This window comes from Apodemus sylvaticus, chromosome 1 (assembly GCF_947179515.1).
Source record: "Apodemus sylvaticus chromosome 1, mApoSyl1.1, whole genome shotgun sequence".
NCBI classification, from domain to species: domain Eukaryota; kingdom Metazoa; phylum Chordata; class Mammalia; order Rodentia; family Muridae; genus Apodemus; species Apodemus sylvaticus.
The window spans coordinates 77,519,932-77,545,695 of NC_067472.1; the positions used below are offsets into that span (position 1 = coordinate 77,519,932).

The window sequence follows — 25,764 nt, forward strand, 5'->3', positions numbered from 1 at the left end:
GGAAGGGGGGGGGGGACTGTGTGACTAAAGACACAGGAGTAAGAACTAAAAGCCAAGGACTGCACTGAGTGTTTGCCAGAGGGGAGGTGTCACCAGAGACCTGCTCTTCTCCAGCTGGTGTGAGTGATTTCTGCGCTCACCCACAGGAGGGCCTGCGTTTCCACAGTCCACACCGCTCTGACCTTCGCTCTTCTCTTCTTCCCACCCAGTGCATTGTTGGTGTGGCTGGCGGGGCCACTCGAGCCGCACTGACCATGCACCAGGCCCGAAGAAACAACATGGCCGATGTGTCAGCTAAGGACAGCAGCCAGGTGAGCATCTCGCACAGGGAAACCATGTGGGGTAGGGAAGGGCCCAGGTCCGGCCACAGTTTAGAAGTACGGAAAGAGGCTTCTGAGTGTCCCTGGGAAGGGGGTTGGTAGGGATCACGCAGAGAGAAACCCAAGTGGCTCTGCTGTCGCTGGTGGGGTCAGCCATACCCCCACTGTGGAAGTTGGGTTTCCTGATCACTTTTGGCAAGTGAGGCGTATTCAGCATGTGAGGTTGTTAGGATGCCAGCCAGAGGCCTACACTGAGTAGTTTGGATGGTCCTCTGGTCCAGTACCCCCTCTCGGACTGAGGGAGTCTGAGCAGAAGGGGGCTGGGAGGGACAGCCCCCAGACTGGACTCCAGAGGTCTTACATGCTGTCCCACAGCTTTGTGCTAAGTGCTCTCTGGGTCTCTGTTTACTTCACACCCTGTAAAGTCGGCACTTGTGTGGTCCTAGTCTCACCGTTGAGGAAAGTAAGGTCTGGACAGGTCCCCAGAATAAATATGACCTGCTGATTTTACAGTTCATTTGATTATTCCTGTAGTTGGTGACCCTAAACCTGTTTAGGAGTCTGTTTATCCAATCCTGTTGTAACCTCGTCTCACACTGTTTTGCTCAGTACTCATAAACTAATATTTGTAAAGCATTCACCACATGTCAAGTATGTATTCTCCATGAACTCATTCAGTTTTTCCAGTGTTAATGTACTCATGGTGACCATTTCACAGATAAGAAAATGAAGGTCAGGAAGGCTCAAAGTCCACCTAGATACCCTTGGGCAAGTTCCTCCGCCTAGTGAAATGGTTGAACTAAGTCAAACAAGTAAAGACCAGGCCCTCCTCTCCAGCATCTCACAGCTTCTTGCGCTAATTCCCGCTGGCTCCCAGTCCTGCCCCAGCCCCCAAGCTTTGTTTCAGTAGAGCTTCCTCAGTAAGGCAGAAATGCTTCTTGGGGGCTATTCAGGCCCCCAAGTGAGGTCCCAAGTGGGGGTTCCTTTGGGAGTCCTTAGTCTCATTAATAAAATGATTTATAAACTGACTCAAAGTATGCTTCAGAGCAGGCAGGGGAGAAAACTACTAAAATAATTGCTTTATTATTTGGGGAAGGTTTTTATTGTAGATAAGAGAGAGAAGAAGCAGACTGGATGTGGCCAGGGCTATCTTTGAGAGAGCTGAGAGAGCAGACAAGAATTGTGGAGAGAGCAAGAGAGTGATGGATAAGCAAAAGTGGGGAGGGTGGGGTAAAAAGGGCAGCATGCTAGTGTGGGGCAGCATGCTAGTGTGGGGCAGCATGTAGGGGCAACATGTGGGGCCAGCATGCTAGTGTGGGGCAGCATGCTAGTGTGGGGCACCATGCTAGTGTGGGGGAGCATGCTAGTGTAGGGGCAGCATGCTAGTGTGGGGCCAACATGTGGGGGCTAGCATGCTAGTGTAGGGGAGCATGCTAGTATAGGGGAGCATGCTAATGTAGGGGAGCATGCTAGTGTGGGGCCAGCATGCTAGTGCGGGGTCATTGTGTGGGGGAGCATGCTAGTGTGGGGGAGCATGCTAGTGTAGGGGAGCATGCTAGTGTGGGGGAGCATGCTAGTGTGGGGGTGCATGCTAGTGTAGGGGAGCATGCTAGTGTGGGGCCAGCATGCTAGTGCGGGGTCATTGTGTGGGGGAGCATGCTAGTGTGGGGGCTTTGAGATGTGTAATAAGTACTTGAGAGTAGGGACTTCTGCCAGAGGCAAGGGAAGTGATTCCTTTTAGGACAGAAAACCTGTTTCACAAGGTCCTGAGGAATGCTGGCTTTTTTTTCTAACATCAGAAATCCTTCTATAGTCCAGCGTGCCCTCCTTTCTGACCTTACGGACTGCCTGAGACATTAACACTCAGGAGGAAGCACTGGGATAATTAGTTTAAGAGATAAGAGAAATATGAAGTACAGGTTAGGGAATCTCAGTACCTCCGGGAGGAGGGATGGAGAAAAGGTTAATACCTTTTAATACGGAATAGAAATAGCTTATTAAGAGAGGGAAAAAGCACTCCTAAGAATAGAAATGGCTAGCAAGTTAATAGAGTCCAAAAGGCACCCAGCCATGCGGCGTGAAGTACAGGGCCTTGATAGCCCCCTCTTGTCTGTGCTTCACATATAGTCTGTTAGATGATACCAGGGTGAGGACGGGCAGGCATTGCACAAAAACCACAGCTGTTATCTTAAAGGAAATAAAAGACAGTGCCTTCTGGAGCCATTTTGAGTTACCATCACCCAGGAACACAGAATTAGGTTGCTCTTAATTCCATGTTCCAACATGGAAGCAATTTCACGACATTTTTGTAGTTTTACAGAATAAAGACATACTTACATCAAGGCAAATTGTTTGTTTGTTTTTAATGAATCTGACTTAAGAGTCAGTTCTTTAATTAGAACCCTGTCATTTCATAGAAACTATAAGCTTACTTTGATAAAAACAAAATCTTTAAGTACATTAATTGCTTGGGAAAAGCTAAAGGCACAGGGCTAAATCATTTTCCCAATTTTTGGAGTTTATTAATAGCAGAGCCTAGAGGACCACCTCTCTGATGAGGGGACTCGGCACACCCTAAGAGCCGGTTTATTTTCCAAGCATAGGATGTTTAAAGCCCTTCCGGGTCAGAGCTGAGACCAGTACGCGGCAGGGTCTGGGCTTAGACTCTTTATTAGATCCCCTTTTCATATTAAACTTCAGTCACGGTGTGAATAAAGAAGAGTTTTGGTTAAACTTGGCTGTTTTAACTAATCTGACCATTTACTTATGAGGCAGTTTGGTTCTGTGAACACAGTAAGAATGGAAACATAGGAGAACACACAGTTGTGTGTAAACATGGTGTCAGCTTCTCCATCGGACCGTCTTAGGTTACACTGGCAATTAGATCACATTATAATAGCATTAGCAACTCTTATTCCAAAATATGTTTTTACAGATAGGATTTTAGAATAAAGCCGGAGATCTTTGATCTTAAACCCAGAGTGTGACCTGACTCGGAGCTCACTGGGCAGGCACCCACAGCTTGACGTTATGTGACTTTCTTCCTGGAAAAGCCCACGTGTACAGGAGAACAGAGGTGGGATGGCAGCTGGTCGTGCTTTGTAACAACCTAGCTCTAAGGTAAAATATAGGTTTAGAAATGTAAGGTATTCATTATTAATATCTTAGGATTTAAGAATATAGCCATCTTTCTTATATACAGAGCAAGGTAACCTATACTGATGATGGTATTGTTTTTTTTATATAAAAAATAGCATTTAAGATTTTAGGAAGTAACTTATAGGTCCAAAGATACCATTTTAATAGGTCTTAAGAAAGCAAATGAGAACCTTAATTTATATACACACTTCCAAAGCCTTTTAATATATGCTTACACACAACTTAAGGTGTGCCAAGACATAAAAAGTAAATTTAAATTTTAATGTGAGACTTTTATTTATTTGTAAAATTTTTAATAACACTTATGTTTTTATATATGTATGTATACACATACACAATTATTTTAAGTACATAGAACAAAATGGATGAAAGAAAAAACTCTAAGTGGTCCCTGTTACTTAGTTATTCTGGGAAATTTTAGGAACATACTGAGTTCCACTCCTTATTGTTCCAGTGTAGAATACCATACTTGGAAATACCATCACTTGGAAATTCACGTGACTCAGTTACAACCAGGTGTTCAAAAGTTCCCCTCTCTGGCTTGGGAGGAGTAAGGTTAGCTCTCGAGGAGTTGGCTAGGCTGCCTTTTGTCTGTGTGTCAGAACTTTCCATCCCTGAGAAAGTTGGATCAGGGATGGGTTTTCAGGTCACAGCTGTTTAACATCAAAGGGTAGTGTCCAGGAGATTGGGTGCTTGAGGTCTGAGATTCCTGTACTTTGAAAGTGCTTATAATAACATTGTAATTTGAGTTTATCAGTTTAGGGAGAGTCTTTGGACCTTGAGAAAGAGAGAGAGAGAGAGAGAGAGAGAGAGGAATCAGCTTGGTTTGAGGAAAGTTCTCCTTTGGGAAGAAGGAGGGTACTGTTATGAATTGGGGTTTTGTAAGTCACCACAAGACTCCAGATAATCATAGTAAGACACAGATTTAGATGTATCCTGGTGCTGTCTGGGAACTCTGCAGAGACGCTTTGTAGCTTTTTGCTGAGGGTGTATGATTGAAAAGGGTCATGAACAGTAATTGCTCCTGAGGATCCAGGCCCTTCCCTCCCAGAAGTGCCACAGGCACTGGAGTATGTGGAGACTTCACTCTTAGAGGGGGGATCATAGCCCTTGACCTTTACAGAGTAAGTCCAGCTAGAGGAAGGCAGCTAGGTTTAAGATGTATCTTTTGGCCCGAGTTTTCATTTACCTAGCTTATGTTGAGGCCAGAGAGTACAGTAAGACATTAGTCTCTCTTTCTCTGTGTCTTAGGGGCTGTGTCCTAGCATGCCGTAGCAGTGGGTGGAAGGTCAGAGGAAGGACTGGTGTTAGTGGTGGTTGGGGTCTGGGTCAGGTCCTTGGCTGCTTAGCCCAAGAATTGGACATAAGGGCTCACACAGATGTGTACAAGAAGCAATAAGGGCTCACACAGATGTGCACAAGAAGCAAGGTAATTTTATTTGGCGCTAAGCCGTCATCTAGATTAAAACAAGATACACTGTCATGATTGACAGCTAGCCACATGAGAAAATACTCAAGGGCTACAGCTTGGTGTTTCTTTTTATGGGGTCTAAAGCAAGGAGCTTACTAACTGGGACCCTCAGGAGTTACTAACAGGGATAGTTTGGATTGATCAATATTTTGACTAATAGATTAATTGTTTCTATACTATATGTATCCCTTCTCATAATGCTTCCAACTTCAGTCATGTGCATGCTTAATTACATAGGTTTTATATGGTAAATAGGAGATTCTCCCTAAAATGTTACTAAAGGAGACAGCTTGCCTTACTGCATATACACCCCAAACCAGCTCAGGCCAGATTGGCTTTTCTGTTCTTTATACCTGGATATGTTAGGAATACATTTGAATAGAAACTGTCTAAATGTGATAATTACCAGGGTCAGGGAAGCTCATACTATTTTTCAGAGACAGGATACTGAAAACCCAGTGCAAGTCAGGGATGGCAGATTTTTTGAAGACACGAGGTGCAGTGCTTGGAGAGGGTGTGTTTGCCAAGTGCATGCAGATGAAGGAGCCAGGCTGCTCTGTGCATTACAACAAGAGACAGATGTGCACAAACCAAAACCAGGCGGGAACCCCGGGCACACGAGAGCCTCTGAAGTAAAGTAGAATGTCTCCTGATGCCACTCCGGGCGCAAGACCAATCTTCCTGTCATTAGCTACCCAGATATCCTTGGGGATAACCCCTCAAGTATAGCCCCAAAGGAACTAGACACTGGCTTGTGCCCCCCCCCCACCATGCCTCTCCCTCCCTCTCTCATTCCCACCTACCTGGTGCAGATCCCTGCTGCTGGCGGCTCCAAAGTGTCTCCTGTGCTGAAGTTGAGTATAGTCTCTATCCTAAGATGCTCTAAAAAGTAAACAAAAACAAATAGAACCAAAAACCAAATGGGCTCAGAGCTCTTGGTCTTCAGTCACCATGCATGTTAAAACACAGGTTGCAGTGTTCTATTTGGGTTTTACTTCGAGGATCATTTCACTTGGATAAATGTTTTCCAGTTATGGAAAAGACATTTTGAGAGGTGAACCATAGACACCCAGAGTCACTTCAGCTGCAGAGACTTATGTCTCCTGAGCAGCATGGGCCCAGCACCCACAGCCACTATATAAAACCCCTATAAAGGCAAGCTAACCTTTCCTGGTGCCCACCATTCTTTAGTCCTTGAGTCCTGAGATAGAACCCCAGACTGTCAACCCTTGTCCCTGTAGAGAGAAGAAATGTGAGCAGGGAGGCACCTGCAGGTACCGACATTCAAACTGGAGGCAGTAAGATCCTGCAAGGATCCACATTGCCTTTCATTTCTCCATGCACTGGGGGACACCCGGGAGACATTGCTTTACTTAATGGTACGTGTTGTTAAGAAGGGAGAGTGCTCTCTTGATCTCTTGCTCCTCCCTTGCTCTTCCTGTCCTCCTCTCTCCCCATTCCCTTCCCCACTTTTTCTCTAGGTGCTCATGGTCGGTCTCCTCCGCCCCCCCCCCGCCCCCCCCCCCCGCTTTGCCCATACTACCCTCTTAACTCCCTTCCCCATGCCCTAAATAAGCTATTCTATACTTTAGAGAGAGAGAGAGAGGGGAGAGCATTGCCACCCCTCCTTAATAAAAGAACACCTGGTACAGACCCAGGGAGATAAAGGAAGAGAAGTTGGGGGAATAAGTACTGCGTAAAGTAGAGTTTGGAGTTCCCACTCTTGTAAACTTTCAGGCCTTGGAGGTTGATAAAGGTGACCCAGGAGGATGGAGTTAAAATTTTTCATAGGACCATAAGAATGTGAATTGACTATAAACAGGACATACAGTTAAAATAACAGTTAAACACACAATGTCTGACACTATCAAGATTATGATAAATATAACCCATTTCTGCCAAAAGCAAAGTCAAAACAAAAACAAAAAAACTAGAGATCCGATTTTAAACCCATTTACCAATGAGATGGCAGTGTTTAACATGAGCTCAGTCTGACTTTGTAGATCTTTTAAAGCAAGAGGCATTACCAGAATTGTCAGGAACATGCAGATAACATTTTGTTTAAATGAAGTTGTTAAAGGAGTTGGTCTTGATTTAAAGCCTCAACACTTTTGTGGTATTTCATCCTGTAAAAATCACCTGCACCGACCCCGTCCTTCTGAACCCTTGGGGTCAGGCACACGGCTCACAGCAGCCTCTGCACAGAGTGGCTTTTGTGGGAGGTGGTCTAGACATTGTAAAGGATGAGGAGGACAAAAGGAATGTGAGGACTGGGATGTGAAAATGCGTGCTGGCAGTGTGGCCTGCCTGTGTCACTGAGGACCCTGACAGAGAGGCCTGCCTCTGTCACAGGAGACCCTTGGCAGAGAAGCCTGCCTCTGTCACAGGAGACCCTTGGCAGGGAGGACAGTCAGTGTCACGGGACCCTGAGGATGACACCTACATGATTTGGTGGTCACATATCCTGTAGCCATCTCCTACCTTAGAAAGCCAGGGCTACTAGGAAGCAGGTGTTGGCCCTGCCATCATTACCCTCTCTTGGGCTCTGTATCCTCAGAGTAGATTCTGCCATCTCAGCCCTCCAAGCCTTTACAGCTCTGTCATGTTTGTGACACACGAGGGATCTGCACACTGAACCTCAGGGCCTGAGGCAGAGGAGAGGATAAAGCCTGGAGACAGATGTTTCAAAGGGAAGCTTGGGCAACAGGAAGCTGAGTCTTCAGAGGAGCCTCCTTGGGACCCTTCCTGGTTCTGACATGTTACAGGGGAACCTAAGGTTCCTGTTAGAGGTTCTCAGCCTCATTAGTGTAAGAATTCAGAAACAAACTGAGAAGGAAGCTCTAGGATAATTTTATTAATAGTTTAGGAGGAAAACACAGTAAAAGTTAAGTGAAAACTCCCAGCAGCCTCCAGGAAGGAAGACGGAGGAAAAGTTATACCTCTTAAATTAGGCCTGGAATTAAAATAGATTATTTTTTTTCACTTTTTTTTATTCGATATATTTTTTATTTACATTTCAAATGATTTCCCCTTTTCTGGTCCCCCACTCCCCGAAAGTCACATAAGCCCCTTTCCCTCCCCCTGTTCTCCCACCCACCCCTTCCCACTTCCCTGTTCTGGTTTTGCCTTATACTGTTACACTGAGTCTTTCTAGAACCAGGGGCCACTCCTCCGTTCTTCTTGTACCTCATTTGATGTGTGGATTATGTTTTGGGTATTCCAGTTTTCCAGGCTAATATCCACTTATTAGTGAGTGCATACCATGACTGATCTTTTGAGACTGGGTTACCTCACTTAGTATGATATTCTCCAGCTCCATCCATAAAATAGATTATTTTAAAAGGGTAAAAGCCTACCAGGAATGGAAGTGGGCTGAGGAAAGAGTTGGAAGAGCGCCCAGCCAAGCTGCGAGCTCGTATACAAACGCGCATGCCCTTATACCCAACCCTGGTATTTCTCTGCCAAGGTAAAGAAGGACCCCAGTCCTCCTCGAACCGTGGCTTGAGGCAGCTCTGCCCGGCTCCTGGGCTCACTCGCTGCAACTTTACATGGCTGCTCGGCTGACTTTACCATGGAAGCAGAGGCTCTCCGCTCCTGTGCTCCTGGCTGCTTCCATTCCTAGCTCCCCACGTCATATGCAGGCTTTAGTCCCTCGCCTCTCTCCTTCCAAGGAAGGCTAGGAGCAAAGAGAGCTCGTGAGCCTCAGGGCCCCTCCATGCCAAGACCAGCTTTCCCCTGAATCCCGAGACCTAGGAACCCCAATTTGTTCTCTTGAATAAAGTCCTGGGCAGCTGCAGGGTTCCGTTCCCCTGGCTAGTAGCAGGCTCTAGGTACACTGGTCCGTAAGCAGAAGGTCAAAGCCTGTCCCTTTGCCTTCCTGGGGTCCCTCGTTTGCCAGTGTTAGATACCAGACAAGAAGGGACCCACCTTTTCCTGCACACTGTAGAAAATTAGTTGTGCCCAGTGCCCAGCGTAGGACTGCTCAGATGAGTCTTGGTGTGTCCCAAGGGCATTCGAAGAATACTGTGTCTCCTGAGCAGAGACATTCCCAGGATCTTTGAAATAGCAGCTCACTCACCAAGACATTAGTAGTTGGCACTCCCGTCAGGATAGGGAGCCCTGGATGTGTTTTGAAGTGCTAAGGATTGTAATAAAAAGCACCAAGATTGGAGATTCTCCTGGCTTGACGGCAGCCCTCTACTGCTCTGCTTCTCTGCTCTTTTCCAGGAGACAGTGGTGAACCTAGCGGGGCTTCTGGTCAGCCTTTTGATGCTTCCCCTGGTATCAGATTGCCCAAGGTAAGCCAGGAGCGAGGCTGTGGCGAAGATGCCCACCTGGCCTCTTCCTGTTTACACTGCACACCTTACTCTCTGCCCAGCCTCGGCCTTGGCTGTTTCTTCCTGCTCACTGCCCTGCACATCTATGCCAACTACCGGGCAGTCCGAGCCCTCGTCCTGGAGACCCTGAATGAAAGCCGCCTCCAGCTGGTCCTAAAGCACTTCCTTCAGAGGGGAGAGGTACTTGAGCCTGCTTCAGCCAATGAGATGGAGCCATTGTGGACAGGTGATCCAACCCTTTGGGCTCTGGTTCCTGGGTTTCCCAGCCTTCCTTCCCCCTCTGCCTGAGCATCCTGACTGCTTCCAACAGGTTTCTGGCCATCCCTGTCTCTGTCCCTGGGTGTTCCCTTACACCACTTGGTCTCCAGGTGAGTGGTCCAGTAGCTCCTGCTTCACACACTTCCCACATAAGCTCCTGTTTTCAGTTACACACTGATTTTTGGTCAGGTTTCACTGAATAATCTGTTCTAGGTTTCCTGTTGCCATGGTACAGCATCAGAGGTCAGCGAGAGCTCTTGAGGGAAGCAGGAAATAGAACAGAGGAGATAAGTTATAGCAGCAAACTGCCTTCTGTATATATACCTGTAGTTAAAAGCAGCCCTCAGCCTCCTTATAATGCACGGCAGTGGCGCAGACTCAGGCCCACATAGATGAAAGATGTGGCCCACCCTGAATCAAGGTACCCACACCATCCCCTCTAAGGATCATGGGGCATTGTAGTATCAAGAGGGCGCAGGAAGTATGTAAGCCGGAAGACAGGGTGAAAAGCTCCAAATGCCATTTTCTACACTTGGTATGATCTGGTTTATTTGCTGTCATAAACACCATGACCAAAAACAGCTCCGGGAGGAAAGGGTTTCTTTGGCTTATAGTTCCAGGTCACACTCAGTCATAAAGGAAGTTAGGGCAGGAGCTAAGACAGAAGCCTTGCTGTTAACTGGCTCACTCGCAGGCTTGTGCTCAACTAGCTTTTTTATGCAAACCTGGCCTGACTGCCGAAGGATAGTGTCACCCACATAAATCTTCAATCAGACAGTCTCTCACAGACATAGCCCTGGGCCGGTCTGGTCAAGGCAGTTCTTCAGTTGAGGTTCCCTCTTCTCTGGTGACTCCTAAGTCGTGTCAAGTTGACACAAACTAAGCACCTCACAGTTCAACCAGCGCAGTCACTAACTCACAACTGGAGTTACCTGCACTAAGCTCACAGGAGGCAGGCCATACCTGTCAGCCAGGGAGGAGGACTATTAGCTCATAATGGGTTCTGAGAGAAGGAAGTCACTGTCTTTGGTTGTGTGCCCACTCCTGAGCCCTCCAGCCTTCAACCATAGCTCCAAGGCCCTAGTCATAAAGGAGGCCCTGGTTCACCTTAGTGGGCCACAAAACAAAACGAATAGACAGTAGATATGAGAGAAAGATTTGTGGGAGAAGCAAGATGAGAGTCAGTATGCAGCACTGGAAATCATAATTCCTGCAAAAGATGTTTCTAGATGAAGGAAGGGTTGTACATGGGAAAGACTGTACAGGAAGGGAGAGGTGGGAGGGGCTGAGGCAGTAGCTAGGAAAATGGGCACTGAGCAGAAGCCCGTGGCACATGGACGGCTACAGCCAACAGTTTAACCACGTGTGTCCTGCTGCTTTGCCGTCCCTGCTCCAGTGCGCTCTTCTTTTCTCAGTGTCTCCGAGCTGAAGCAGCTGTCTGAGGGCCACCACGAGCCATACCTCCTTTGCTGGGACCAGGCCCGAAGTGAGTGTGCCGCACCCTCCTGGTCTTCGTTCCTCTGACTCTGGCCTCTAATCCCTGGATGGTTTGGGAGCTGCCTAGAGTCCTATAGAGTGCTCTAGACCAACATTTTGATGCATTCAAACAAATAGCTTCCTACCCTAGTGAATTCGCTGTATCCCTCTTTAACAATGTTTTTCAACCTGTGGGTAGCAACCCCTTTGGGGGTTGAATGGCCCTTTCATACTGGATGTCCTGCAGATCAGGTATTTACAGTATGATTCTTTTTTTTTTTTTTTTTTTTTTTTTACACAGTACAATTCTTAACAGTAGCAAATTATAGCTGTGAAGTAGCCACGAAAATAATGTTATGGTTGGAGATCACTCTGTGTTAAAGGGTCACCGCATGATCCTTTACGTGAAAACCGCTGATCTAGATCACAAAGCTACAGAAGTTGCCTTATTACTTGCAGCATTTTTCTAAGGATTGAATAGGGTGATTTTGTAAGAAGCGCTTTGTACGTTGTAATGTACTCAGGTGAGACTGTGGCCTCAGCTTCTCTGCAAGTCACTTTGCCGCTTACCCTGAGTTCTTTGTTGGGCAGCAAGTCCTCAGGAGTTGCCGGTTGTGACGTGTTAAAGGCATTAATTTTCACTGGTGAAAGAACTTACCTCTTGGCGCTACTGTGAAATTGCACTTGAAAACTGAGCATTTCAGTTTGTCTAAAGAAACAAGAGAAGTTGAAGTTGGAAAGGGAAGAGTGGGGACTCGCACGTCTGGCAATGGCCTCGGGTGGACGAGTGGACCAGAAAAATGGATTGAAGGCATTTGAGGAATATTCTGATCTTTGTCTGTCTCTTGGGTCTCTCAGACCAGGTACAGGTCGCTCTGAGCCAAGAGGCAGGCCCTGAGACTGTCTTAAGGGCTGCCACCCATGGGCTGATTCTTGGAGCCCTGCGGGAAGATGGGACGCTTCCAGGAGAGCTGGCAGCGCTGAGGCGCCAGGTGCAGGCGGGTAAGAGCTGCGTGGGCTCGTGCTGATCTCTGTAGAGGTGCAAAGGGGGGGCTATCTGTGCTGCTGAGGATGTGAGAATTCCCGATTTTACACCCACCAGGTTCTAAGAAAGAAAGCTGGATTCTTGTCAGGGAGACCCATCAAGTGTTGGACACACTGTTCCCAAAGTTCTTGAAAGGTAACAGCATCCCCTGCCTTCTGCAGCCTTGGGTCCTGCGTGGGAATAAAGGGCTGCGCTTGTGCGCTTCAGTCTGGGCAACTGTCCCCTCCCTGCAGGATGGAGTTCAGGTGGCCTCTGACATTGATAGTCTGTCAGCCAAGTTGGTCATAAAGCATTTACTTTTTTCTGCCCTTTCCCATGGACTATGGCTGATTTCCCACTATGCTTCATTTTCTGCCACAGGTAATCCCAACAGAGGAGCCCAAGTAGTGTGAAAGGCCGCACCAGCCTGTGCCTCATCACATACCCCATGCCTGTAGTGAGAATTCTGGAATTTTGGTTTCTTTAAAAAACACAGAAATATTATAGGAATATGTTTTTTGTTTTAATCCCAGATACAGGGATACAGGGCTGCCTCGGACTGTCCACAGGAGCTGGCTGTGATTTCCTCATGCTCCAGCAGAGCCATGGTTTTGCCAGTTGTAGATAGTTTCTGAAATTATGTGACTTTCGGAATTCTGGGAGTTTTTCACAGGGTGTATACATGCTAAGTCCCCAAAAGGTGGGGTAGGTGGTTGTTGGTCGTTTAGGGGAGCTTTGGTTGCGGTTTGTCAAAGAAGAAACAAAAGGAAAGACATTAGATTCAGGGATCTCTATCTCTCTCCCCCTCCCCTACTTTCTCTCCTATCTAGTGATAGGGGTTGAAACTGAGGGGGATAGAAGGTGGGAAAAAGAAGAACCCACAGAGTGGCCAAGACCAGCCACACCCCCAGGTTCAGCCCAGAGTATCCTCCCTGGCCTCATCCTGTGACCTTCTCCTAGGACTGCAGGCTGCTGGCTGGAAGACAGAGAAACACCATCTAGAGGTGGATGAGTGGAGGGCCACATGGCCCCTGACTCCAGAAAAGAAGATCTTATGAGCAGTGGGGCTCCAAGCCCGAACCCAGGACAGGAGCCTGGAGACCAGAATGGAGCCAAGAGCAACAACATTTCTGCCACAAGGGCAGCTTTATTCTTGTATAGGCAAGCTTCTGTGACCAGTTGGCCACCATCTTGTGGGAAGTGACAACCCATCAAATGCACTGGACCCCAGGTAAAGAGGAAGGAACCTGCTGTATTCCTGCCCTTTCCCTTTTCCGGGATCCACTACAAGCTCCTCACGCTCACTTTCTGTGAGGCTCAGACATGCCCTGGTGGCAGCTCATGGTAGCCAACACACTTGACTTTATGCATAAAAGCCCCAGAGGAACACAGCCACAGTCATCATTAGCAGGGCGTTGAGGTTGACTACTCGGGCCCAGCTCGGATCCTCACTGATGTCCTCCAGTCGCCTGGTGCTTGCAGCCGCCTCCTCGGAAGTGGGTGGAGGACTCCCTGACCCACTCCTGCTCATCCCACAGAACCAGAGCAGGCACTGGCGGAGCAGGCCTGGAGCTGGGGACTGGACCTCTGGAAGAAATGGGGAGCACACAGTTAGTCTGAAGGGAGTTAGCTCGCGAGCTTCCCAGGATACGCTCCTGGGGTGTGCCTTACCTTCCATCCCCATTGCATATTCCTGACACCCGTTCTGCACAGGGGGAGGGGCTGGACTGTCCAACTCATCAGCATCCAGGTCCTCCCGCTCCTCCTTGCTGTGCCGGAGACTGTAAACCAGGCGGTGGAGCTGGGAAGTCAGGGAGAAGGAACCAGGTGGGAGTTCTGACCCCTGACCCCCGGTCCATGCTGGCACACAGCCTTGTCACTGTCCTCCCCAGCCTCCCTCTGGCCTGCACACCTGCCTAGGCTCAGCTCACTCAGATCCCTCTTTCCAGGATAGTCTTTGTCTGCACACTGAACCCGGAGCTCTTCATCCAGTATTAAAGTCTGCCCTGCCCGGCCCGGTGTTTCACCCCAAGTTTTAGGTCTAACCCCAGAATCGTAGTTCTTCAGACTGGTCTTAAAGTTCCTATTTTCATTTGTTCTGCTTCCCAAAAATGTCAGTTAAGTAAATGCGCTTGCCCTGGAAACAGCCTCGCACTGAACTCCCGGCTTCCGGCCTCCGGCCTCCGGGCACTCCTTGAAGCAGACTGGCTAAAGGGGTGAAAAGGGCTCACGCATCCCAAACACTCCTGTAGTCCCCTGGCTCCCCTGAGGCCAGCACTTACATGCTTCTGAGGGATGGGCGCGGTGCACAGGGAGATTCCGAGGGTGAGGAGGCCAGAGCAGATGAAGAGAATGATGGCGAAATAGAGGTAGTGTACCCGGCAGAAGAGCGCTGGGCACGCCGAGGGCCGCACACAGCTGCCCGAGCCAAAGAAGAACTCGGGGATGAGCCGAGCCAGGCCCATCAGCAGGCCCCCAATTAGTCCCCAGAAGGCTCCCTACAGGAGAAGCAGCATTAGCCTACTCAAGCTGCCGGGGCCTCACCCCGGAGTCCACACGGGCACGGGCACGCCCTACTCACCTTCTCATTCACACGGGGCACGAAGAGTGCGAGCACAAAGACTGCAGACACTGGAGGCGCCAGGTAGCTGGAGACAGACTGGATGTAATCGAAGAGCTGCCCTCCCTGCGCAGCCTGCACCACGGGCAGCCAAGCCACGGACACCGCCACGATGAACACCACCCAAAGCCTGTAGTTAAGGACAGTGGGATTTTACTTCCCCATTACCCTCCTGGGGTTCCACGCCCACTTTCCAAGTTTGTTTATGGAACCGGGGTTGGGACCCAAGCCACACCTTCCAACTAGCAGCAGCTCCTTGTCGCCTGCACGAGGCCTCAGGCGTGTGTAGATATCCATGGTGAAGAGCGTGCTACTGCTGTTAAAGATGGAGGCCAGGGAAGACATGAGGGCGGCCAGCATGACGGCCAGCATGAGCCCACGCAGACCTGTGACCAACGAGAGCTGTCAGGCCGGGGCCCTTCAGTGCGGTCAAGGTGGTGAAGGGTTGGCAGGAGGTGACCCTCCCATAGGCAGTCCCTGCAGGCGTGGCCGTTCCCAGCCCTCACCATTGGGCATGAGCTTCACAACGAGCCGTGGGTAGGCGATGTTAGAGCAGCCCACCTCAGTGCCACACACCCGCTTACACACCTCAGGAACCACACATGCCACCTCATCTGCAACAAAGAAGCTAGAAGGTGGCTAGGAAAGACCATGATCTGGAAGGCCTAGTGTGAACGGGATTCCTAGAGATGGTACTTCCGGGGGCGGGGCGGGGCGAGGGGTGGGGAGCAAGACTGATATACCAAGTCCTCAGCTCTTAGGATAGTAGCAGGTATAATGGGCAGGTACTTGAATCCTTGAACAAAAAAAAAAGGGGGGGGGGCGGGGGTAGGACCCGGATGTGGCCCAGTACCGCTGAGGCTGGTGTGAAGCAGACATTACCTGGGTAAAGAATGCGGCTGATCATGCCTGGCATGACCATGAGGAACATGGGCATCAGCTTCAGGTAGCCACACAAGATGCACCCAGCTTTGATGTGAGTCAAATTCTTCCCAGCCAGGCAGCGCTGCACTATTACCTATGATAAGGGGTATCCGGGTCATCCCTGTAACTCACATCCCACAGGCCTCGCCTCTGCTCTCCACGGCCCCTTAGCACTAACCTGCAACCCCACTCTGCTTCGTACCCAGCCTCTAGTTAGCTCTATGGAGCCCCTGCTACGTCTCCATCCTCCGATCCTACCACTGGACTCTGCCCTTTGGGTCCACCCAGGCATGATCCATCAGCTCAGGTCCTGTCCTCACCCTAACTCCAAAGGCTGGTGTCACCACCAACCAGCCCGGGGCATTTAGAGTTCTGCCTCGGGCGTGTGCACACACACACACACACACACACACACACACACGCCACCCCACGCCTTCACCCACCTGATCACTGCACCAATACCAGCCTGAGACAATGGTAAGCCCCAGGAGCAGCGCAGGCCACGGCAGGTCTCCTGTCACAGGGTCACGCAGCAGGTGGTAGGAGTCAGCCCTCGGCAGGTAGCAGGAGCTGGAGATGTTGCCAACAGCTGGATCCTTGGACACCGTCAGTGACGTCACTGCTCCCAGGTATTTGTCGAAGAGACCCGAGTACCCGCCCACTTCATGGAAAGCTGTGCAGGCAAGGTTGTCAGGGGATCTGGCCCAAGTGTGAAGGCCCTCCTTAGGACCCACATGGCAGAGACCAGCAAGGTTCTAGCCCTTACATCAAAAGCTCTGCGGCAGCAAAAGGCCCTGCCCTGCCCACAGTGGGTAAGCCCCGTACCATAACCAGTGAGGATGAAGGCCCCAGCAAGAATGACAAAGGTCTGCACGGTGTCTGTGTACATCAGTGCCGCCAGCCCTCCTGCAACAAGACCGAGTCAGTGAAGGATCGCACAGCTGCTCGTCCCTAGCACCCATGATTTTTGAGACCAAAGAAAAGTACCCATTCTAGAGAACAAAATTTACAAAAAATGATGTTGGGCTTGTGCCCTGGGACAGCAGGAAGCAGAGTTGAGTTTGAGAGTCCACTGATACTTTTTTGGCCAGGAATGCATGTAGTGCAAGACTCCCACAATCCACTGCTTGGCCTGTTTTCTGAACTGGGTAATGGGGTGGGGTGATTCCTCCAAGGCCCAGGCCTGGCTGGCATCCCCTCCTGCAGCAGGCCCCCAAGCCCACTTTGGCACCACTACCCATTCTATATGATCTGGGATCCTGGGAACTGCACAGAATTTAACCAAAGATCTTGGAGATCCACCAAGTCGACTCTTGAGACATCCAAGAAGGCCAGGAGCTTCTAAATTATTTCCCTCTTCACTATTGAGGCTCACCCAGCACTAGCCGGGTGCCTGACCTTACAATCCAAATCCAAGGGACATTGAAAGAAATGTGAATTTCTTTTCCATAGATTTAATTCTGCTTGTGCTATATCACACTTCCGTAGCTCTACTGCTTTTCAGTAGACCCAGTGGCTCCCCGCTTATACTGCAGGCCATCTCTCTATGACCACTGTCAAGCTCCTCCCCTCCCACCCTGCCACGCCCATGCAGCCACCTGTCACAGTATAAATCATGGTGATGCCCAAGAGTGCGATGACGGAAGCATAAATGTTCCAGCCCAGGGCCTGTTGAATGAATACTGCCCCGGAGAACATATCCACCTTTTAGAAGAGAGCGAATACATAGGTCAGAGGCAAAGGCAGCGATTCGGGTCCAACACCTGTCCCCAAACCATCCTTCCTATTTGGCCATACCTCAAAAGTCCACTCATTTTTCAACAACCTAGTCTTCCCAGGTCCGCGAGGCTGTGCTCTTTCCAGGCCCCACCCCTCATGCTGATTCCAGCGTTTCTCCCTGTTCCCGCCCCTTCCAGAGGTCTCTGAAGACTTCATTGGGTTGTTCTACCTTTCTGAGCGTCTGTACCGCCCACAGCACGTGCTCACCGAGATCTTGGTGAAAATGTACAAAAAGAGCGAAAGCACCGACAGGTAGAGGCGAATGCGGTGGCCACCGAAGCGCTTGCGGAGGTACTGAGGCATTGTAATCACACCGGCCGTCAGATACACTGGCACGAAGAGCCATCCGAGAAGCAACACCACAAAGAGCGCCTGTGGGATCAAATGGCAGCCAGGGATAGGATCCTGAGCAGCCCTGTCCTAGTCCTCATACCCAGGACCCAGAAGATGGCAGCGGAAGTGCCTGGACCCTGGACATCTTCCCGGCACCTTAACTAAATAGAGCCCTTTTTGCGCTTACCGACCATCACCTCTAACTAGTCTCTCCCAAGGTTGTTATGGTCCCTGTCGACCTCTCTAGCAAATGAACCTGTGTGCACAGACTCTTTAGACTGCCAGGCAGCGCTGCCCCCCCTCCACTCACCCAAGACAGCCTCAAACCCCCATCTCTCCAACCGTCCAAGTGAGCCCAGTCTCCGCACTTGATTTTCTTGTTTTTGCAAAGAACTTCAGTTCAGCCTAGAGATGCTCACAGACTACAGCATCAAAAAACATCAAGACAGGCACTTCATCATGGAGATGCTGGCCCTGTTTCAGAATGGTCAAGTCCCACGGAGGACGGATGGGCATATACGGAAAGTCGGGAGCAGGACCTGCCTGTACCTTACTGCCTGTAAGCTAGCATGTGATCCTTGCTCCCAGCCCGACCTCACCCCCGAACTGGGCTGTTCCAACTTGTTCATATCCCCATGCCGGGAGCTTTTTCCCAAGATGTGATCTTTCTGGAAGTTTCCACTGGGTGGATTATTATAGACAAGACGATCTCACATTCCACTCAAATCCAGCCACTGCCAAGCCGCTTGCTGCACCAGTCCCTGCCAGGCCCACAAAATGACCGCTGCCGATGTTGCTGGCAAACAGAGACGCTCCAACCTGGGTGGCCAGAAAAGGGGGTGAGCTAAGCTGTTTCTCCAGGGTCCCTCCCATCCCATCCCCCAGCCCCTCTCACCGGCCACCACACCATGCTCCGTCCTGCCAGGAAGTAGCCACCAACTGTGCCTCTATTGGTTCTGAACATAGACTGGGAAACAGAAGTGGGGGGAAACTGAGATTGGGGCACATCTTTGGACTTCATTAGCTTCCTCAACACATTCCTCAGCCTTGTTTCAGGCTGAAGATTAACCAGCCCTGGACTCCCCAGACTGTGTATCTCCTTACCCCCAACCTTCTCCCACAGAACCACCAGGGCCCTAATCCTAGTGCAACTCCTGGAACCTAGATATGTCTAGATTCAGCCTAACTTACCCAGTGGCTTTAAATATGGGCTGCTGCTCAGCCGTAACCCAGATGTGGAAACAGATACATCTCTTAGAACACTTGGCTTAAAGGAAAACCTATTGATACCCACAGTCTCTTTTGCACAATCCAGAAGTTCCAAAGACAAAGAATAAAAGACAAAGAATTAAAGATTGGCTTGCCTACTAGATCTAGGTTTCTCCCTCATTATATCCAAGCACATTTCTCCCACTCCTCTCTGAGATCTCCCTAAATCTTTACCCTCAAGCCCCATAAGTATTTCCCTATCAAAACCCCCTCAACGTCTCACCCACAAGCCAACACCAATGACCAGCAGGAAATACGCAGCAATGACCAGAATGTCAGCAAGATTATCAATCAGGACCTTCTGCTCCCCAAGTTCAGAGCCTCCCTCTACGTGCTCCTCCATTCTCTCGAGCATCTGCCCCTCAAGGGGCTAGTCCCTGGCTTCTCCCGGGGGAAGGATTAATGGTTACCTCAGGAGCACTGAGCCGACAAGTCCCCCAGCCCCCATCTCCAGCTTTATTTAGCTGAATCAGGTTCTATCAAGGCCGAAGGCTGGTCCTGGGGCGCTGGACCATTTGGAATTCAAGAGCCCTCCTTCCTGGGTTTAGGCTCCATCCTGTACCCAGTGTTCCAAGCAAAGTTACTTCCTGCATTTTCTGAAAACTCACCCTCTAGCTTTGGTTTAGGAAGGTCCGAATCCAACTCTGATGGTGTCCTCTGCCCAAGTCTTCCCCTGACAGTGAGCAGGAGGTATATGCTCCTCCGCCTGACCAGCAAGCCTGCCCTGCCCCAACTTCTGCCATACAAAACCCAGAAAAAGATCACATTTCCTTCACTGTCCTGCCCTTCCCAAACCAAAGACTTCCTACTTTCTCTTTGTTCTATCCCAAGAATTGTTTTAAATTTTATTTTAAAAAAATTTTTATGCAATATATTTTGGGCAAATTCTTTCCCTCAACATCTCCCAGATCCCCGACTCCTCCGATCAACTTCATATTCTTTTTCTCTCTCAAAAAAAAAAAAGAAAAGAAAAAAGAAAAAAGAAAAAAAGAAAAAGAAAAGAAAGAAAAAGGAAAAAAGAAAATCACAAAAACAAAATAAAAAACAGAAAGTGCAGTGTGTTTTGTGTTGGCCAACTATTCCTGAGCATGTGGTCTGCCTTGGGATGCTATTGATACACCCAGTGTCTGTCCATTGAAGAAAACCAATTTATCTCTCCCAATAGTTGTCAACTGCAAGTAGTTTCTTGGTTAAGAGTGGGACTTTGTGCCCACTTCTCATTTCCCATGCTGGGATTTTATTTGGTTAGGACTTGTGTGGGTCCTTGCATGCTGTTTCAGTTTGCGAGCTCAGATACACATCAGCTCTGCTGTGTCCGGAAAACTGTGCTTTCTTGGCTTTTGCAATCTTCCTGTTTTCTATATAGAACCCGAGTCTTTAGCAGAGGTGTGAGACACAAACACCCCATTGGAGTCTAAGTGCTCCCAATTCTCTCTCTCTGCAAGTTGTCTAGTCACAGGTCCTGTGTTAATCACCTTCTACTCCAAGAAGCTCCTCTAGTGAGGTTTCAGTGAAGCACTGACCAATGGATGGAGCCAGCGATATGCCATTAGGAGTCATAGTTGTGTGCCTTTAGCAGAATAATTGTACTACGTTTTCCCTGGGGCCCATGCTCTATCTAGTTTCAGGTTCTCAGCCATTTTAGCAGTGTCGGGGATGGGTTCCATCTCATGGAGTGGACCTTAAATACACCCAAAAATGTTCGTTGTTCCCATAATAGTGCACCAGGAGGCATGTCTTTTGAGCAGGTCTCTGGTGTAAGTCCCAGGGTGTGTAGCTGAGTGAGAGGGCTGATTAATTTCCTCCTGCACCTAGCACTTTCTAGAACTATGAATATCGTCTATAGGGGTGAAGAAACTTCTAGTCACACAGCTCAATTTCTCCACGTTCAGTGGTATAAATAAGTACCATCTTCAGCCACAGGGTCTTAGCATCAGGTTACGGAAAGTACCCAGTAACCTCGGCAATAGTTTTTTTTGTGATGATTGTGATCCAAAGCCATTGGATCTCTATGGCCAATGACTTCATAAGATGGTAACTCGTTCCTGGTACTGGGACTTTTGTTTGGTACCATGTGATGTCCAGTTGGGACATTGTCTCCTTCATTAAATGGCAACTCTATTTAAATTCCACTAATGTATGTGTATATTTTAGGAAGTTTCTGCGGGAGTAGGTTTCCATGTGGCTCTTTTTTTTAATTGAAAATATTTTTCCATATTATATATTCTGATTAGTTTCCCTTCCCCCAACTCCTCCCAGATCCTTCCCACCTTTCTACCCACTCAAATCCACATTCTTTCTATCTCATAAGAAAACAGTCACCTAAAATAAAATAAAGCCAGAGTAAAACAAAACAAACAAACATAAAATAGCCAAAGGAAATGTACAAGAAACACATATAAACACAGAGACACATAGATTCATACTCACACTCACACACACACACAGATCTCATAAAAACACAAAATTGGAAACCTTAATATATAAGCAAAGGGGCTGGAGAGCTGGCTCAGCAGCTGAAGGCACCGGCTGCTTTTCTAGAGGAACTGGGTTCCATCTCTGCACTCACATGGCCTGTAGCTCAGTTCTAAGGAATCCCAGTGCGCTCTTTTGGCTGCCTCAGGGACTGTACACATGTGGGGAACAGACATACATACAGGCAAAACATTTATACACATTAAATAAATACATTAAAGAGAAATTTAAAAAATAATTATTAAAAAAAACATTTTTAAAAAGTAAGCAGAAAACCAATAAGGGGGGAAAAAAAAGCAAAGCCCATACAAAAATACCTCCCCAAATCCTATTGAGTTTGTCTGTTGGTTATCGACTGCTGGGCATGGAGCGTATCTGTAAGCGTGGTTTGCATATTCATGTAGACCCTGTTGAAGAAAACTAACTTTTCCCTCTTAGTCGGGTGTCATTTGGAGATAGCTTTTGAGTTAGGGATGGAGGCTCATGTCTCCTTCCCTCTCAGTGCTGGGACCCCGTAAAGCTTAGACCTGGACACGCCCTGTTCATGCTGCCATGGTCTCTGTGAGCTCTTGTGTGCGTTAGTCCTGTCACGTCTAAAGGGCCTTGTTTTCTTGGTGTCTTTCATCCCCTCTGATTCTTACACTCTTTCTTCCTCCTCTTCCGCAGAGTTTCCTGAGCCCTCAGAGAAGAGATTTGATGGAGACTTCTTAGACATCTCATCTGGGACTGAGTTCTCCAAGGTCAGTCGGTCAGTCTGTCTGTCTCTGTCTCTGTCTCTCTGTCTCTGCTCTGTCTCTCTGCACATTGTCCAGTTGTTGGTTCCTGTTATTAGCTCCCATGTACAGCAAGAGGAAAGTCCTCTGATGATCCATACAGCTTTTCAAAGGCTTTTAGTGTTAGTTTTCCCTCCTCATGTTCCCTCTCTACCCTGCCCTCATTTAAACCCCCTATTTTAATTTTCCTTTATCTCTTTATATTCTATTTCCCCTGCCATAGAAAATCCCCTCCTCCTCCCTGGTCATTTAGTAACTACCTAACCTCTGTGGATATTATAAATGAAGCACACATATCTAAAGTTTAAAAGCTAATATTCTCATAATAAGAGAATATTTTCAGTGTTTGTCTTTCTGGGTGTGGCTTACCTCACTTAGAATGATAGTTTCTAGCTCAGTCCATTTGCCTTCAAATTTTGTTTTCTCATCAGCTGAATAGTATTCCTTTGTATGGATGCACCTCATTGTCATTGTCGCCAGTTGATGGACATCTAGGCTCTTTCCCACTTCTGCTATTGTGAACAGAGCTGACGTGAGCAAGTGTCTCATGTTTTGAATGATGAGCAGTGTCTCTGTAGTAAGATGTAAAGTCCGTTGGATACATGCCCAAGAGTGGTGGCTTACTTAGGGTTTTATTGCTGTGAGCAGACACCATGACCAAGGCAACTCTTATAAGGACAACATTTAATTGGGCCTGGCTTACAGGTTCAGAGGCTCAGTCCATTATCATCAAAGTGAGAACATGGCAGCATCCAGGCAGGCATGGTGCAGGAGGAGCTGACAGTTCTACATCTTCATCTGAAGGCTGCTAGCAGAATACTGACTTCCAGGCAGCTAGGATGAGGGTCTTAGAGTCCACACCCACAGTGACACACCTACTCCAACAAGGCTACACATCCTCGATAGGGCCACACCTTCTAATAGTGCCACTCCCTGGGCTGAGCATATACAAACCATCATAAGTGGTATAGCTGAATGTGATGGTATATTGATTTTCAGCTTTTAAAAGAACTTCCATAGTGATTTCCACAGTGGCTGTACCAGTTTGTGCTCCCATAATGCATAAGTGTCTCCCTTTCCCAGAATCCTTGCTAGCATGACTTGTCACTTGTTTATATTGATCTTGGCCATTCTGATAGAACTAAGATGAATCTCCGGGCAGTTTTAATTTGCATTTCCCTAGTTGCTAAGGATGTTGAACTTTTAAGCTGTCTCTTTGGCACTTGTGTATCATCTTTTGATAACTCCCTACTTAGTTCTATACCCTATTTTAAAATTTGGCTATTTTTTTTCTTGATGATCATTTTTTTTTATTTTAGTTCTTTGAATATTCCAAAAGCTAACCCTCTGTCAAATGTGTAATTGGTAAAGATTTTTCTCACTCCGTAGGCTTCCTCTTTGCTCAACGGATGGTGTCCTTTGTTATACAAAAGCTTTTACGCTTTATTAGGTCCCATTTAGTAATTATAAGTGTCAATGCCTGTGTTAGCAGGGTCCTATTCAGAAAGTCTTTTTCTGTGCTGAACATTTTTATATCCCTCAAATCTTTGTCTTCTGCTCAGAGGGCCTCTCTGCCTCCGACATGACAGTTCTCCCCAGCCTTCAGTAACTTGTCTATGACACTTTTAAAGAAATATTTCTCAGTCAGAGGTGGTGGCACACAGCTTCAAGCTCAGCACTCAGTAGGTGGATACATGAGGATCCTAAGTTCAAAGCCAGCCTGGGTTACACAATAAGATATAGTCTGCAAAACCCAAGGGCTGGCAAGGAAACTCGATGGCTGTCATGGTGTAAATATGAAGTGTTCTTCACAGTCTCATGTTTTGAATGTCTGAGTCCCAGATAGTGACATTATTTAGGAAGACTGGAGACTTTTGAAGATGATACTGGGTTCCTGGTTCCTGCTTGTTCTGCTCCCTGCTCTACCATGATATGAAAAGACTCCACAGCCACGCACCGATCTGGTCTGCCACAGCCTTTCTGCCACGATTTGACACCGTGAGCCAAGATGAGCTCTTTCTTCATTTAAGTCATTGTCAGGTATTTTGGTCTCTGTGACATAAAAAGTAAATAATACTGTGGTAGAACATTTGCCCAGCATGCACAAATGCCCTGGCTTTGATTCTGAGCCAGAGAGAGAGAGAGAGAGAGAGAGAGAGAGAGAGAGAGAGAGAGAGAGAGAGAGAGAGAGAGAATGAATGAGGAAGCTTCCTTGACTTTCCTGATATAGTTATGGATGCTTCTGTGGTACTTTTCTAGGTTCAGGTATCTTTCTCCAGCAGATTAAAGACTCCTCCACAGCAGACTGACCGGATTCATTCTTAGTAGCCCATTCATTACTTAGCATAGGCTGCATATAGGAAGGGCTGGAAAATATCCACATATCTGCTTTCTAGAATTGACCGGACTGGAAATCAGAAAGTGGTATTCTGTGTCAGTAGGATTTGTCTGAGTATGGCAGTTGCAAGGGTCCTTGAAATAGAGAACAGAGAATGATGTTTTGGATGAATATGATAACCTGTGTTTAAGGAGTGCCAAGTGCTACAAAGGCAGACCTAAAGATAAGAAAAGGCTGGGGGCTGAACAGAGGCAGGGCAGTGGGCAGAGTTCTTCTAAATATTTGTTTCAGGGATACAGCCTCTAAAGACATGAAAATGGAAGATGTTTTGGTGAGGACTTGGTGGGAGTTTCTGTGCTGGTTCCATCAACATCTTCATAGAACAGCACAGGTCACCATCATCTTAAGCCAAAAATTCATGTGATAATTCAAGTATACTCATTCCTCAGTACCTGTAAAGTCTTGGTTCCATAGCCCACTTTAGATGAGAATATCTAAGGACGCTTCAGGCCCACACACATCCTCAGATATTATGCTATCTCAAAATTCCTTATTATACACAAAACGATATAAATGCTATGAAAATAGTTCTTATACCATATTGTTTAAGAAATGACCAGAAAAGGGTCATATGCTCAATACAAAAGCAATTTTCTGTCCTCAAATGGTTTTGCTTAAAGGCTAGTTGAGTCTATGCTGTCTTCTGAAGCAGGCATGCTAGGCACCTGCCCATTTACACATGGCCCGTCTTTAAAACCATCCAGTGGAAAAACAATAGCCTTTTCAACAAATGGTGCTGGTTCAACTGAAGGTCAGCATGCAGAAGAATGCAAATCGATCCATTCTTATCTCCTTGTACTAAGCTCAAGTCCAAGTGGATCAAGGACTAACACATAAAACCAGACATACTGAAACTAATAGAAAAGAAACTGGGGAAGAACCTTGAGTACATGGGCACAGGGGAAGATTTCCTGAACAGAACACCAGTAGCTTATGCTCTAAGTTCAAGAATTGAAAAATGGGACCTCATAAAATTACAAAGTTTCTGTAAGGCAAAGGACACTGTCAAAAGGACAAAACAGCAACCAACAAATTGGGAAAAGATCTTTACCAACCCTATAGCCGACAGAGGGCTAATATCTAAGATATACAAAGAACTCAAGAAGGTAAACTCCAGAGAGCCAAATAACCCTATTAAAAATGGGGTA

The 25,764-nt window shown here is 47.8% G+C and overlaps 2 protein-coding genes across 3 annotated transcripts in view; one reads left to right on the forward strand and one right to left on the reverse strand.

Moving 5' to 3' along the window:
* The window catches only part of Rusf1 (RUS family member 1), a 25,885-nt gene extending 12,449 nt beyond the window's left edge, over positions 1-13,436 (forward strand). For both annotated transcript variants that reach the window (XM_052197497.1, XM_052197506.1), the window contains 8 exons: positions 210-311; positions 9,178-9,248; positions 9,329-9,513; positions 9,598-9,655; positions 10,961-11,031; positions 11,880-12,023; positions 12,124-12,201; positions 13,006-13,436. In XM_052197497.1, coding sequence (XP_052053457.1) covers positions 210-311; positions 9,178-9,248; positions 9,329-9,513; positions 9,598-9,655; positions 10,961-11,031; positions 11,880-12,023; positions 12,124-12,201; positions 13,006-13,103 — 807 coding nt within the window. In that variant the 3' untranslated portion in view covers positions 13,104-13,436. The remainder of the gene's footprint in view (positions 1-209; positions 312-9,177; positions 9,249-9,328; positions 9,514-9,597; positions 9,656-10,960; positions 11,032-11,879; positions 12,024-12,123; positions 12,202-13,005) is intronic.
* Positions 13,399-19,346, reverse strand: Slc5a2 (solute carrier family 5 member 2). The gene is made up of 13 exons (XM_052197529.1): positions 19,194-19,346; positions 18,597-18,668; positions 18,416-18,520; positions 17,576-17,740; positions 17,188-17,293; positions 16,415-16,495; positions 16,033-16,262; positions 15,548-15,683; positions 15,172-15,279; positions 14,901-15,051; positions 14,627-14,795; positions 14,328-14,543; positions 13,399-13,846 (listed from the first exon to the last, which is right to left on the reverse strand). Exons 1-13 carry the CDS (start codon positions 19,323-19,325, stop codon positions 13,409-13,411), a joined length of 2,109 nt encoding a protein of 702 aa, XP_052053489.1. The 5' UTR covers positions 19,326-19,346; the 3' UTR covers positions 13,399-13,408.
* Positions 19,347-25,764: the final 6,418 nt, after the last annotated feature.

Excerpts from the sequence above, each read along its gene's own strand:
- Slc5a2 (XM_052197529.1), bottom strand. The coding sequence starts at position 19,325 with ATGCTCGAGAGAATGGAGGAGCACGTAGAGGGAGGCTCTGAACTTGGG. Across the intron at positions 18,669-19,193 it reads TCATTGGTGTTGGCTTGTGG|TCTATGTTCAGAACCAATAG; the intron begins GTGAGACGTTGA and ends TCTGTTTCCCAG. Across the intron at positions 15,280-15,547 it reads CAGCCGCATTCTTTACCCAG|ATGAGGTGGCATGTGTGGTT; the intron begins GTAATGTCTGCT and ends TCTTTGTTGCAG.